The sequence below is a fragment of the Rhinolophus sinicus genome, chromosome 9 (genome assembly GCF_057876585.1).
Source record: "Rhinolophus sinicus isolate RSI-liver-muscle chromosome 9, RSI-T2T, whole genome shotgun sequence".
In the NCBI taxonomy this organism is placed as follows: domain Eukaryota; kingdom Metazoa; phylum Chordata; class Mammalia; order Chiroptera; family Rhinolophidae; genus Rhinolophus; species Rhinolophus sinicus.
Window position 1 is genome coordinate 1,983,724 of NC_142509.1, and position 14,663 is coordinate 1,998,386.

Genomic DNA, 14,663 nt, shown 5'->3' on the forward strand with positions numbered 1-14,663 from the left:
TAAACTTGGTTAATTGTTTGTCCAGTTGATACAAATTCATAATGAATAATCCTTCTGATATCAAAAAAGGTTAGCAACATCGTTGCAACAAGGTCACGAACTTAATTGTCAGACCTTCATATATATAATAAATCCCATACATATAAAATTATATACATAATACATTATATATACGTATATAAGGATTTCCCAACCAGGCCCTGATTTTGGCATAATAGCTGCCTCAGTTGAGCACTTGACACAGTTTTTGTCAGCTCAACTACGCTCTCCAGAGCAATCACTGCCTATTAGAGGGGTCCTGGTTTGAGTGGGAAGTGTTAGGCCGTTTTCCCGACACTTGCCCAGTCACTGGCTGCCCGCCCCCTCATCCCAAGAAGGGTGTGCCCTTGGCTCCAATGCTGAGGCTGAGCCTGAAGGAAGTCTTAACAGCTGGAGGCTGTTGGCCCGCTACACTTCTCACTGCATTGTTTCAAATGAGCTCAAATCTGACTCTCTCTTTCACAGAAAAGGTGTAAGAACCTTAAGAAAACAACACAAAACAAAACCAATCAGCATATAAGGCCCATTCTACTGTTTCTAGGGAATGATACAGTGTTTATTTGTTTCAGGTATCTTTCCTCCTGCCTAAAAAGCAGCCTCATTCTGTGCCATCTTTATAACGTACAAATAACTTGGGTTACTAGCTTCAAGCCACTCTCAACGCCACCTTTGTTCTAAATCTTGTCAGAAATCTTTGCTCACTTTACATCATCAGCAAATAACTTCTCCTGCCAGCATAGCATAAAGAGTTTTGTCCAAACTCATAGATACAAAAAACAAACTGATGGTCACCAGATGAGAGAGTGATTGCGGGTGGGGGGGAATAGTTGAAGGGATTAAGAAGCACAAATTGGTTGTTATAAAATAGTCATGGGGATGTAAGGTACAGCATAGGGAATAGAGTCAATAATATTATAATAACTATGTATGGTGCCAGATGGGTACTAGACTTTTCGGGTGATCACTTCACAAATTATATAAATGTCTAATCACCATGGTGTACACCTGAAATTAATGTTGCATGTCAACTATAACTGCAAAATACATTTTAAAACTATAACCTAAAAAAAAAAGATAAAAAGAGCAAAAAAAGAGAAATTTTGGTCATTTCTCCATCTGTAATCATTGAGTACACACCTGACATACATACTCACTGATTGGCTTCCCAGCCCAGCCAGCGATAAATCAGACCAGTCTGTCCCCAAGTACCTGGCACTCCTTGTACCCAGATTCTCAAGTTCATTCTGATTCATTTACGCCACCATCTTGTGTATCTGGTTATGCCCAGATGGCATTCATCTCAGTAGCAGTCCTGCCTCAAGAAGGATGAAGCATTTAATATGGGTCAAAGGGCTGAGATATAAATACCCTTGAGTGCATGAAGAAAGAAGACCAAAGCAATTATTATGCCACTAGCAGTTTTTTAAGTAGAGCCAACTATTCTGCAAGACATTTAGACTGAATACTGGACTAAAAGCTTAATAAAGATTGGTCAAGGAGAATGCTTTTCTAGGTGAGTCTGGGTTTAATTTTATTTTGATTAAGCATTCAAAAATGAGATTTTCTGTCACATAAATATGTGCCTTTTAGTTATTCAACATCTGTGAGTAAATATATATGGAGGATTCATAATACTAGTGGGAAAGTAAACTTAGTGTGCAAAATGTACTGAATTATCACAGGGTTTTGGAAAAAATATTAAATAATTTAGACTAAAACATTAGTTCCCCAAACACACTAGTCCATTTTTGGACACCTTGCTGGAATTATGGGTGTTTTTGTTTTTTTTTGGTTTGTTTTTGTGTGTGTGTGCTGTTGGCATTTACATCTCTGGTCTGAGACAAATTTGGAGTAATTTTAAATTTCCCATTGATTTAGAGAGTTTTTTCCTGCTACGTTGAAATGTTTTAACAAATTGCACTCTAAATATTTTGAATAGTAAACTTAGTTTTATGCCTTAGCCAATTTTCTCATTCCTCATCCAACTTTAACACCTTATTCCCTTGTTTACAGTACCTTTCAAATTATTTACTTACTGCAAATTTTTGTCAGGAGGGGACTGTCTCCCTCCTCTCCCTTTGAGGACCCTCACTGGGCACCCATGGAGGTTTCCAGAGTGGGGTTTGGATTTTCCCTCGTGAAAGATCATGTCCCGCCCTGGTTACCTCCTTCAGTTTTGCTAGAAAGTACCCGGGACTATCATGCTGCACAGCGGTGGATCAGAGAGGAAAGGGAAGGAATAAAACCTAGAAAAGTTTAAGCAAGTTTCTTTAAATACTTCATGCACACCTGTGAAAAAACAGAGTAGAGTCTATCTGTGGCAACTGTTCAAAACCAGAGAAACAAAAAAAGGCTTTAGTAGAAAACCAACTTCATTTAAATGTTGGAGGCAGCAGCTTTGTTCGGAGTTTTAATCCCATGCTAGTGGATGCTAATTCTGTAACATTATACAGTTGCCTTTTTTTTTGGGTACAAAGGTAGAAGGGGGGTTTTCTTTTGTGTTTTTCAGTGCAAAGCGATTCCGATCAAAAAAGCTCAAGGTTTCAGCTCCAAGTACCTGACATTTCCATCTGAATCTACTTTTTTTTTTTTAAGGGGGGGAAAAAAAGGTCTAGTTTTTCAGGAAAAGAACCTCTCTACGCAATCCTGAAACTGATCTTTAGATTTACTTTTCCTTAATCAATAGAAAAAAACTTGATTGCAACTCAACACTTATCTGAGTCTAGCGCAGGACTAACTGAATTTTTGGTTTTAAGAGTAGGGGATTCAGACATCATTTCAGGAATCAGAAATAATTGGCAGCAAGTGGGGGAGAACTGACATGAATTCTTGTTTTGCCTAATTTTTTCCTGGTTTACCAAGATTTGGCTTAATATTTCTGACTCAATTCCTCCAGTCTCTACAGAACAGGTTAGTGACATTTTTCATAAATACGAATATTTAAATGAATCCTCCTTATTTTTCTCTGAACTGTTTCCCTAAGGGCTCAAGTCTTAAACGCACACAGCATCTACCTCTGCTAAAGCTGTGTGATCTCTGCAAAAGTCTTAGCACCATTTTCAGCAAAGCTGACTAATATTTATTATGTGCTTGAGTTTCAGTGTGTATGCTTGACAATTGAAGATTTACAATAAAACTCTAATAGGGTAGAGTCACTGATTTTTTCCCTTGAAATTTTGGCTGAAGAATTAGGATAGCTTCAACTATCCTAAGAGGATGATTTTTGTGCATAAGAATACTGTCGAAAGCAAACTTCATGGTCTACCCATGCACTTAGTTCTTATGCAGGTGTATGTATAACTTAGAGCTCGTATATGTGTTTGCATCTCAGCTTGACCGAGCAGCATAGACTGTTCATGCTGCTAACGGAGAGTAAAGCAGCCGGTTCAACTGATTGTACTAAAATGAAAACAAGTTCACTTCTTGTTTTCTTTAATTAATTTGCTGGAACAAATTACTTGCTTGTGTGCTGGGTTCCATTTTTATTGTAATTCCAAGGAGCAACCCCGGCATGGTTCTTTTTTATTACTAATGTACCTATCATTTATTTCACTATGGAGAGTCAGTGGACAGAGTCTTCTGTAGTACGGGTGAATCTGGTCAGTACTTCAAAACGTTGGATCGGCTCCATACTATAGAGAAGGTGATGACAAACTAAATTTTCCTACCAGTAGCAACGCATTGTGTTTTAATTGACTTTTACTCGAACAAGATTGAAAGCTGTTGTGAAAATCAGGAGAGCCAGGTCTCACAGAGGATGAGTTTCTGTCCTAGAGACACAACCCAGGACCTGGATCTTTAGAACCCGGTCCTATTTTTCAGTGCTTTAGTAGCTGCAGACTAGATGCCTTTCCTTTACTCATTGCTGCTCTCATTGATTCTATATAATTTCCTGATAATGTGAATGATCTCATTACACTTCCAAACTGGCTTCTATGCCAGAGTCTAATTTTTTCATGAAGTGTTGAACTTAGGAGGACCTGACAGCATTCGAGGAATTTCAACTTGACTGAGAACTGTTGATGTTATGTGAATTTGTTCTATGATCGTTATGATGTCTTGGGATTTGCCACCAAACACACCTGGTGTTCTATTTACTCTGGCAAGCTGGGGATTTTTTTTTTCTTTTTCTTTTTAAAATTCCAGGATGAATTATTCATCATTACTTAGAGTTTGGGTCTCTTTCATCTTCGCACTTGTACGGCACCAAGGTGAGTACTACAGAATTCCATAAAGCTCTTGATTAGCATGCTTATAAAGAGACACTTTTGTTGCAACCATAATTGTTTTGGCAGGTGTACATGTGTCTACAGATACAACAAGGAAAAATGTAAATTAAATTTCGTTGTCAAGGACAAAATGCATTAACCTTGAATAATGTTTATTTACATTCATACTGTTTCTTATTTAACTGTGGATGCTATTTGTTTCCCCTGTTGACCTATGTTAATGGAGTGGGTCTTAAGACAATGCGAATTATTTTCATTAGAAGCATAGAGAGTAGGTATGTGTACAGCCCAAACCTAAGGATTAATTCCCATTAAGGCATTTAACTTGTGGCACAGACTTTATAGAATACATTTGTTTTAGCCAAAATCAAGATGTTCCGATGGCATTGATATTGGTGACTTTTGTGTCAGTGGCCTTTTACAATGGCCAAAAACCTAAAACTGCCAGTAAAATAAAATGATTCCCTTTAACAATTCCTTCTTTTTCTCTCGGTAGCATTCCCTGGGGTAGGTGAGAAGCCATATACACTTCATTCTACTGTTTTTGGATTTTAGAAAAGAAAGGTGGGAAAGTCTACATAGATTTGAAACTTTTATGGCTAATTCTAAAGCATCTTTTATTTTGTTTATTTATTTGTTTAGTTCACCTGGCACTTGATTATAAGTCCTGAGTGAACAGATCTATAAGGCATGTGTAGCCCTAACATTTTTCTAGGGTTGGGTAAATTTAAATAGTTGTAGCATACAAACTATAGTGTGAAACCCCACAATAATGCAAGAGTCCCATTGACTCCAATCTCCTCCTCCTGCTCTGAGAAAGTACATTTTGTCTGGTGAAAAAAACCCAAAAAACAAAGTCCTGGGAGCACAGTTATGTTTCTTGTGAAATTCCCAGCCTAAAGCTAGCATGGATAAGAATAGTCTTTCTTTTATTAACTCTGCTGGTGTTGACTAGGTCATGCTGTTAATGAGTTATATTTTTATAATATTAATGGCTTCCAAGGTGAAAATTATTGCAATTTTAACCTATTCCCTTTTGTTAAGCACCATTGTTTTCATTCAACAAGTATTTGTTAAGTATTTATAATATTAAATATCTTTATTATTTGTATTCTTCTTAAAATTGAAAAGTTATAACTGTCCATTCTTTCCTGTTCAAAATCATGAACTAGTTAAGATCTCTCATGAAGAGAAAAACCTTGCACATTTTCCTCCCCTTTGGAGCAGAGAGGGAAGTTACGGGCAGTCTTCACGACAATAGTTTTCTGTCTCCTCCGTGAGTGGTATGGATTTTTCATTTCCTAGGCAGATTGGCCAACGCTGCCCAAAATACCAATTAATCTTTCCATTAAAATGATTACAATTCAGTGTGAATATGAGCCTTTACTCACACTTGGGCTTCACTCCTAAATAGTTCCCCATGAAGAATAAATCCATGACATAATTTGATTTATTATTAATTTGAGAAAGTTCACTTTTCAAGTATAAGTACCTGTGTATAATGCTACAATAGGGATTATAGAGATTTTTTTTTTAATTCCTACCTTCTAGGAATTTGGAATTTGTTACTTCTGTGTGAACATGAATGTCAGAGAAGCCCATTTTGCCTATCGATTGTGACGTTAAATAAAGCAGTCGGCTGAGTGCTCCTGTGATTAAACTAGCTACAGCACCTCCTAAAGGCTCAAATTTGCTTGGCTTCCCAGAGACTTCTGGGGATTGGGGAACAATGTTTATCCAGTAATGACCAGGCTACTTTTCCCTGCTTCCCTCTGATGTTACTCCTCGCAAACAGATTAGCTCTCTGTCCAGGCAGATCACCTCTTGTTCCTTGCTCCAGAAGGGGAGAAGCTGGCACTTGGCCTGACGCTGTTGTGCTTTCTGGTTACTCTGCACTCTCTTACATGAGCTGTTATCTCTTACTAAAAGGCTCCCAAAGGAGCAGGGCAGTCCTTGCCAAGGTGCCCAGCAGCCTGTCAGCTCCATCACACAGAGCAGGGGCTTTCCCAAAGAGAGGGCCGCTGACCTGAGAATGGGGTATTAGCATCTTGATTTCTGCAACCAAGAACTGTGGGCAGAAGCCCCAAATGGTTTTGCCACTGCCCCTGAAAACTAACAAACCATTTTTTTTAAAAAAGATTTTATTGGGGAAGGGGAACAGGACTTTATTAGGGAACAGTGTGTACTTCCAGGACTTTTTTCCAAGTCAAGTTGTTGTCCTTTCAATCTTAGTTGTGGAGCGTGCCGTTCAGCTTCAAGTTGTTGTCCTTTCAGTCTTAGTTGTGGAGGGCGCAGCTCAGCTCCAGGTCCAGTTGCTGTTGCTAGTTGCAGGGGATGCAGCCCACCATCCCTTGCAGGACTCGAGGAGTTGAACCAGCAACCTTGTGGTTGAGAGCCCACTGGCCCATGTGGGAATCGAACCAGCAGCCTTTGGAGTTAGGAGCATGGAGCTCCAACCGCCTGAGCCACCGGGCCGGCCCTAACAAACCATTTTTTTAAATGAAAGAAAAGAAAATGTTCTGTTGTTCTATTTTCATTCAACAGAGAGAGGACAGAGGCAGCCTCAAATGTAGATTATTTCATAGATACCATTGGACCTGATCATCAATTATGTAGACCTTTGGGAAATTGTCTAATTTTTCTCGCTAAACTGGACACACCTTGCATGAGTTTGGAGGAGAAATAAGCCAGGTTGCCGGGAGAGGTGGTGACACAGTTATTTATATGAAGGTACCTTGTATATTGACTCCCACCTTTGATCAGGGCCTTCATTGCCCCATTTTTTGATCAGGATAATGAGTAAGAGTCCTGAGCCTCCTCTTCAAAGAGTTCCCAGGGCCCAACCTCCCTCACCCCAGAGGATCCCCTGCTGTCTTTTGTAAACAGGAACTGGGCAGAGAGCCTTCTCACAGGGCTGGAGCTCAATCAAGCTCATTCATGGGCTAGTTACTACAAACCCTCTCCTCCTACTTTTGTCCCAGTTCCAACTGTTGTTTCTTTCCTTCTGGGATCTGGTATCTTCTCCGATTATACAGCAAGAGGGAAGGACGCCTTTCAGGAAAAGACATGATAGTACAGTTCTTGAGCTAGAAAGGAGCTTCATAGCACAAGCCACCTTCTCTGTACGTTGCCTTCTGATCAAGGATCAAGCCATCTAAGCCATGCCAGACCTAGCAGCCATCTTTGAATGCTCTGAGAGCAACCGGCAGGGTTGATTTCACAGCTTCCAGCTAGTTTTAACTATTGCGCTCTCTAACATGTAGGGAAGCTTAGAAATGATGCATGAAGTTATTTCTCCTGCGGAGAAATAGCATCACTCCCATTCTCTCCCTTCCAGAGGCAGGAGATCGTGCGCTGTGTATAGCTTAGGTTTAGAATAAATGAAAAGGGAGTCTGACTTGCATGTAGTTTGCAAGACTTACTGAAAGAAGCTGGCTTCAGTGGGTGGGAGGGAAGTAGCTTGCCTAATGGAAGAGGAATCTGTCATCTATCTAACCACCATCTCTCTTGACAGTTCAGCCCAGGGAGCTCATGTATCCATTTTGGCAGAACGACACCAAAACCCCTAAAGTAGACGACGGAAGCTCATCTGAGATTAAGTTGGCCATCCCCATTTTCTTCTTTGGCGTTCCTTACCGCACTGTCTATGTAAGTGGAGAACTAGCCCAGCTGTTGCTTTGTGGCTTTCCCCTTTGTTTGTCATTAAGGAAAACATTTAAAATACCTTCTTCCAGGGCTCCAGGAATGGAGGATTTATTGGCAGCCCAAATGACAGGTTCTGAGATACCATGAACTCATAGGTTTTATGATTAAGAAAGTCAAGGGTGCATTTACTGGCTAATATTCATTGTAAAGGAGTATACAGGGCAATAAATTGCTTTTGTGGGTGATTAGACACAGAAGTGAAACAGAGGCCCCATGCCATGAACATTATTTCTGCTACTCAACAAGATAAAAAGATACAATGAACCACGATAAGAGCAATATCATTTTTCTTTCCCCTATGGGGATATAAATAGTTTAGGCATCTGTTGTTCTTAGGCTTCCTACCAATTTGAAGCAGAGTTAAAGCATGGTAGAGGGGTAACCAACTACTGTATAAAAGTTGTTTGCAGAATTGGCCACCCTCATTGGGTCTGAGACATTCCATAGAGTCCCGTTGTCATAGCTGCATAAAGAAATGGTGCCATTTGCTGTCACAATTCTTCTGGGCACCTGCATTCTCAGGTTATTATTGTTATTATTATTTTTGGGTTACTGGGTTTGCTGCTAGTGCGACTGCTGCACATTGGAAGAAGGTGCAGAGCAACTAAACCTGTTTCTGTCTTTGACCTTACAAGATTGGGTGCAACATATGTAGATTATATCACATCCTTTTCTATTGTGTGTTCTGCCCTGGGGGAAGAAATGAAACTCCAAACACCTATACCTCTGGCCATCTGGGAATCTGGGACCTCTGTCTTCCCCAACTGCTGATTTATAGCTCTGGGCTGACACACATTAGAAAGTAGTTCCCTCTTCCATTACCTAACCAGTGGTTTTTGAACATGTAGCATCAGAATAACCGGGGCACTTGTTAGAAATGTCGCTTCTCAGGTCCCACCCCAGACCTACTGAATCAGAAACTCTTGGAGGGAAACTCAGTAATCTGTGTTTTAACTAGCCCTCCAGGTGATTCTGACGTTCTTGAAGTTTGAGAATGACTGATCTTAACTATAGAATATAATCAAAACGCAACTGAGCCATCACCAGCTTCCTCTGCTAGTCTCTGTGTTTTAATTACACCCATTATTCCCTAGCAAACACATTGCTCTGCATCCTGAAATGCCTTTTATTCTCTACTCACAGTAGAGCTTCCTTAGGTCGTCATAGCTGATTGTAAATTTCAGAATGTGTTGACCTGATTTTGGAGATGAGAGAGAAATGCAGGACTTTCATTCTGGAAGCCTTAGTCTTACAGACAGACAGCTAGAACAAATGTATTTAGTTAAGCTCCTTTCTCCTCTATTGTGCTATGTGACATGGAGTCTGAATAATTCCTGTCCTTGCAAAAGGAGGGACCTTAATTTGGGACAGACTTATTTGACGGCAAATTGTTCCCAAGAGTTTCTAGCACTTTTAGTAGTGCAGTTTTTTACAAGCCTCTGGCTTGTCTGCTATTACTTGCAGACAATAGATTCTTACTGTCCTTGTAGCTGGCTCTCCAGCTTCCTTCCCAAACTCCACACCCTTGCTTCCAAAACAAATTGACAAATATTGGCTCAGGTACTGATAACTTACCTCTGGGACCTGGGTCCTTGTTAATGTCCATAATATTACTAATTGGTATAAACACAGCAAACAGAATGCATAGAGCTGCAGATGCAGGCAGAGGCAAAATTGTTTACAGGTCCTGTGTCAACTGAGTATACATAATGGCTTGTTATTTGCAGGTAGGTTTAATAATTTAACGAGTTTGCTAAGACATTTGCAAATCATGAAGAAATCACCATAAGATAGTCAGAGTGGTTGTGACAGTCAGTAAAAGTCCTTTAAATGTTTCATCTAGAGCAGGGTATAGCTTATCCTGACGTCTGAGTTTGAAGATGGAGTATTTGATTTTTCTTTTTCTGACACTCATCTCTTGTCATGTCATAGGAATCGAGGTCTAATATACAGCTCCTCAATTTTTAGGTTTAACTTTCTGCTTTCATGTTTTTTTTGTGTTGTTTTTTTTTTCCTGTCTGTTTTATATCTGTGCCTCTGGATCTTCTTTATTGCCCACATTACCCCTTGCCTGGCCCAATACACACACAACTGGGTAGTATTAGATAAACGTAAATAGAGATAGGATAGAGAACATGCAAATGAGATGGATTATTAATAAGAAATGAAGTTTATCACAAATTGAAAGTGAAAGAAAACCAATGAGTTTGTCTAGAAGTAAACAAACCTCCTAGATGATGAATGTTTAGGAGTTCTAGTTCAGTGGTTTAAAAGTTGTTTCTGTTCATATGATTTAGGTGAGCATCTGTCTTGGTTTAGGACTCTGAAGCTGTCATGGTTTCAGATCCACTGTGCAAAACCTTTCTTATATTTGCAGGTCAATAACAATGGAGTTGTCTCCTTCAATGTGCTAGTGAGCCAGTTCACACCGGAATCCTTTCCCTTGACGGATGGGAGGGCCTTCATTGCCCCATTTTGGGCAGATGTGCACAATGGAATTCGAGGCGAGATCTATTACAGAGAGACCATGGACCCTGTCATCTTGAAAAGAGCCACCAAGGACATCAGGAAGTACTTCAAAGACATGGCAACCTTCTCTGCCACTTGGGTTTTCATTGTGACATGGGAGGAAGTCACGTTTTATGGAGGGAGCAGCACCACACCTGTAATAATTCAAATTTTCCGTTTTCCACTTCATATCCTGACGTTTAATTCTTGTCCATCTTCACTACTGTGAAGGAGTGTAGTTGTCAGAACTGAGGAATGTCCGTTTCCTTGAGTTATACTAATGAGTCTTGCCACCCCCTTTCCAGGAAACGGGGGAAGTTATCATACCTAATCAGTCCAGTCAGCTGTAATATTTCAGAAGATGTGTCATCCCTATCCTGAATCATTACAACTGTGTGAAAAGAACCCTGCTACAACTTCCTTGCAGTAGGTAGCATCTGTTTCGCAGGAGAGGGATTAAGGCACTGAGACCTGATCCAAGTCACGTGATTAAGGACCCAGTAGGAGCCCAAAGGTCCTCTTTTCTTGCCAGAGGCACAAATGCCTCTTGCCATCAGCAAATTTCCTTTTTTTCTTTCCTTCACAAAAGCTGGTAGGATGATAAATAAAAATAGGGTGCTAGTACTGGGCACAAATGACCTGACTTGTATTATATTATAAACTTTTTTTTCATGTTATGGGGGCTAGCATTCATATTCGATGCTAATTGGAGTGGGCAGTTAAAGCATCTCATGAATAAAGTTTTAACATCTGCTTTGAAATCCCAAATGAGCAGTCAAATAAGAAAGTTTATCACTAGCATTATATAGTAGAGATAATCAACTTTCTACATGAAGGGGCAGAACACACTTTTCAGGAAAGCCTGCAGCTTATTTGGGTGACTTTGGCAGTGGAGAATTTTGAAGTAGCAGACGTGTGTCATCATCTGTATAGTTTCCAGTAAGCAAAGACACTCAAAAAATATCTGCCCTCTGCTTTCTTAGGAGTATTTCCAATTCCATCTGTTGTCCAATTTCCGTGGCAGTGAGTCAGCTGTTTGGGGGTGGAACAGAAATTATTGAGTTAGAAACAGAGATGGGAAAGTGCTGGTCTAAGAATTCATAGCTACTGTGCAGGGAGCACTTTGTATTTTAGCACCTTTTGACCAGAGCACCAGCATACACTTTATCGCTGAGAGGTTCTGGAGAGCAGAACAACACGATTTAAACATTTTATGCACGGCTGGAAATAACCTCTAAAGAAGCATATGTCTCCCTCTGTCATGTTATGGATTGCTAGCAACTCCTCGGGTGATATTTTGTGTCCTTTAAGCCTCAGACCTTATGGCGCTTATGCCAGTGAGAGATAAATTTTAGTGTCAGTGGGGGAAAATAAAGAAAAGAAATGCCCATCAAATGCTGATAACCAGTTAAAAAAAAACGAAAAACTTCCATTGGCAATAAAATTGGCAAGATAAGTTAGATACCTTCTGATTTGCACTTTGAAGTAAATTTCTGGACTGGGTGAAAACTCTTTCAATGAGGATGAACAAGATAACCTCTTAATTTTTTTTAGCTCCTTGGAGAAAAAAAGATGATGCAATCCTCCAGAGCTGCAGAAATGTTCATCCAGCCCTGTCTTTGAAATTGGCCCCCTCTTGCATCTCCCTTTTATCTTAGATTTAGCCTTCTGTATAGGAACTCATGTCATCAGGCCAACTAAACACTGGGTGTGAAAAGTCTTTAAGAGGCAGGTCTCATGGAAGCCCAATAGAAAGGGAAGGGAAAGGGGACATGTTTACTTTAAGGAAGGAAAACTAATATTTACTGATGGCTTACTATGAGCCCAGCTCTGTGATAGGCTATTTTTGCATATCATGTAACCCTCACAGGAGTGTTCCACAATAAGCACTCTCTCCACTTGAAAGGTAAGGGAACAGACCCAGAGAGGTTAAGAAAATTGCCCAAGTGGCAGCAAAAGAGGTTTGAACCTCAGAGAAGATAGAGCAGGGTGCAAACTGGTCTCCTAACTGAATCCTGAACTTTTTCCTCTGCTGCCCCCTCCAGGTATCATTAGAAGTCCTCTGGAGTACAAGAGAGTTTTTCAAGACTTGAAAACATGGTTTTATAAAAACAAATCTGGAGGAGTCTTAAAACTAATATTGAACAGATAAGTGCGAGCAGGGGTGTGTAAGAGCGAGCAGGGATGTCCATGAGTGCAAGTGAGATTCAGGAGTGTTGTTAGGATGGCTGGTTGGTTTTAAGGTGATTCTAGGATCAGAAATAGGTTGCTTTCAAGACCTGCTTCTTCAGAGATATCTCCAACTTCATTTATGGAGAAGGAATTCACTTCCTGAAGGAGAATCCTGGTCTAAAGAAGGGTTTAGCTTTCGTCCTTGTGTGGCTTTCACTTTGTGTCTGTGTCTTGAACCTGACCCTGCAGTGACCTTATAGCAATCTTGAGCTGACTGCTCACTCATCTCTGTGTCCCAGTTTCCTTTTCTGTTGAGCAGGGCCAAAGAATGGAGGCATATACCTGGGCGACCCTATCATAAACACCATCAGCTGTGGCAAGCACAGAGCTTGAGGAGAGAGTTCTTGTTTACAAAAAGGGCTTTTCTTTACTTGCACCTTGTCTCCCTCCCTGGGACCATCTAGGATGGGAGATTTGGGGCTTCCAAGATCCTCTACCCCAGTTTGATTACACAGGATAAGGATTTGTGTCTTCCTCTGCGTCTGGCAGAATGCTAACCTGGAGAGTATCAGGCAGCTGGGGAAAGTGGTAGGCTTGAATGGAAAAGGTCAAAACAGTCTTTCTTTTTAAATTCTATTTTTATTTTAATTTCCTGAAAATATACATCAAGGGGTAGGGAATTAGCAAAGGGAAATAGTAAAGGATGGCATTTGCTATAGCTTGTTTCCAGAAACTGTTTGTAAAGCTTGTTTGAATTTATATAACACTCTGTCCTAAAAAGTTTAACATTAAGACAGTGTGTAACGACAGTGCGTTGACAGAAAGACTGGTAGCTCTGGCTTGAATCCCATTTTCTGTTGCTGGGTCATTGTGAAATTTTCAGGAATTTATTTCCCTTAGCTTTCAGTTTTTTAAGCTATAAGATGGACATGGCCCCCCAAATTGCCTGTCTTAGCATTGTTCGGAGGTACAGATGAGTGTTGAGAATTTTGCAGATATAAAGTGATGCATAATTAGAGGAGCAATTTCTCCCCACAAAGTGCTTTGTAAAAATCACTTTCCAACTGCCATTTAAAAAAGGGTGAGACGTCTCCCCCAGATTACTCGTATTTTCTGGGACGTGAGAGAGCACAGTCCATACCACCACTTTAGTCTCACTGACTAGCACTGGCTGGCTCTTCTCTCTGCCTCCCCCCACCCCACTCCACCTGCTGTGGGAAGAGGTGCTTGCAGCCCTTTCCCAGCCTTAAAGATTTCCTGTGGTTTATGCTCATGCTGCCATCTATAGGTGCTCATGTATCATCACAAGCTGAGCCTGGCCTCTGCATTTTCTGTCTGGTGCAAATCAGAAATGTGAAAGAGGCACTGAATCAGCCTCTAGGTTATCCTCAGGCAACTTCACTTTTAGGTGCACAATCTCACATGTCTTGCTTTTCCCACTGGAGGCAAGAACGAATTCAGGGAGGAGGGAGGAGGCAGAATGCGAGGGCCGGCATGGAGCAGCTCTGAGCTGGTTGGGGGCAGGGAGGGTGCTGAGTAAAGGAAGCTTCAACTGGGGAGAGGAGCTCCTGGGGAGTCATGAGCCCACCGTCCCCTCCTGCAGGTGAACACCTTCCAGGCCGTCCTGGTGTCTGATGGCTCCTATACATTCACACTCTTCAATTATTATGAAATCAACTGGACCACCGGGACCGCGAGCGGCGGTGATCCCCTGACGGGCCTGGGGGGAGTGATGGCGCAGGTAGGTGGCGCTGCGCCTCGCGCTCTGCAGGTGCGGCAGCTCTGCACTGGCGCCTATGCGCCTCCGCGTCCTGGGGGGGTCCTGCCCACAGATCTTAAGTGAAGGAGTGGGTCTGACCTTTCAGGTGGCCTGAGAGAGGCTCGTCCTGTCTGTCTTTCATACCTTGATCCGGGGGTGGCCTTTCCCACCTGAAATGGTGGCCCAGGGGCTGCAGTTCAAGGGCTCTCTTGATTTCAGATGTGCTAAATTCTGAAAATAAGGTATTGGGA

The 14,663-nt window shown here is 41.2% G+C and overlaps 1 protein-coding gene across 3 annotated transcripts in view; it reads left to right on the forward strand.

Moving 5' to 3' along the window:
* Positions 1–927: 927 nt before the first annotated feature.
* TECTA (tectorin alpha) overlaps positions 928–14,663 on the forward strand; it is an 86,280-nt gene continuing 72,544 nt past the window's right edge. Inside the window, exons 1-5 of one of the 3 annotated variants that reach the window (XM_088800782.1) lie at positions 928–1,552; positions 4,186–4,250; positions 7,783–7,916; positions 10,351–10,638; positions 14,257–14,394. In XM_088800782.1, coding sequence (XP_088656908.1) covers positions 4,187–4,250; positions 7,783–7,916; positions 10,351–10,638; positions 14,257–14,394 — 624 coding nt within the window. In that variant the 5' untranslated portion in view covers positions 928–1,552; position 4,186. Of the gene's footprint in view, positions 1,553–4,185; positions 4,251–7,782; positions 7,917–10,350; positions 14,395–14,663 lie in introns of those variants that run through there. The other 2 variants (XM_074321530.2, XM_088800780.1) reach the window with 2 other exon arrangements.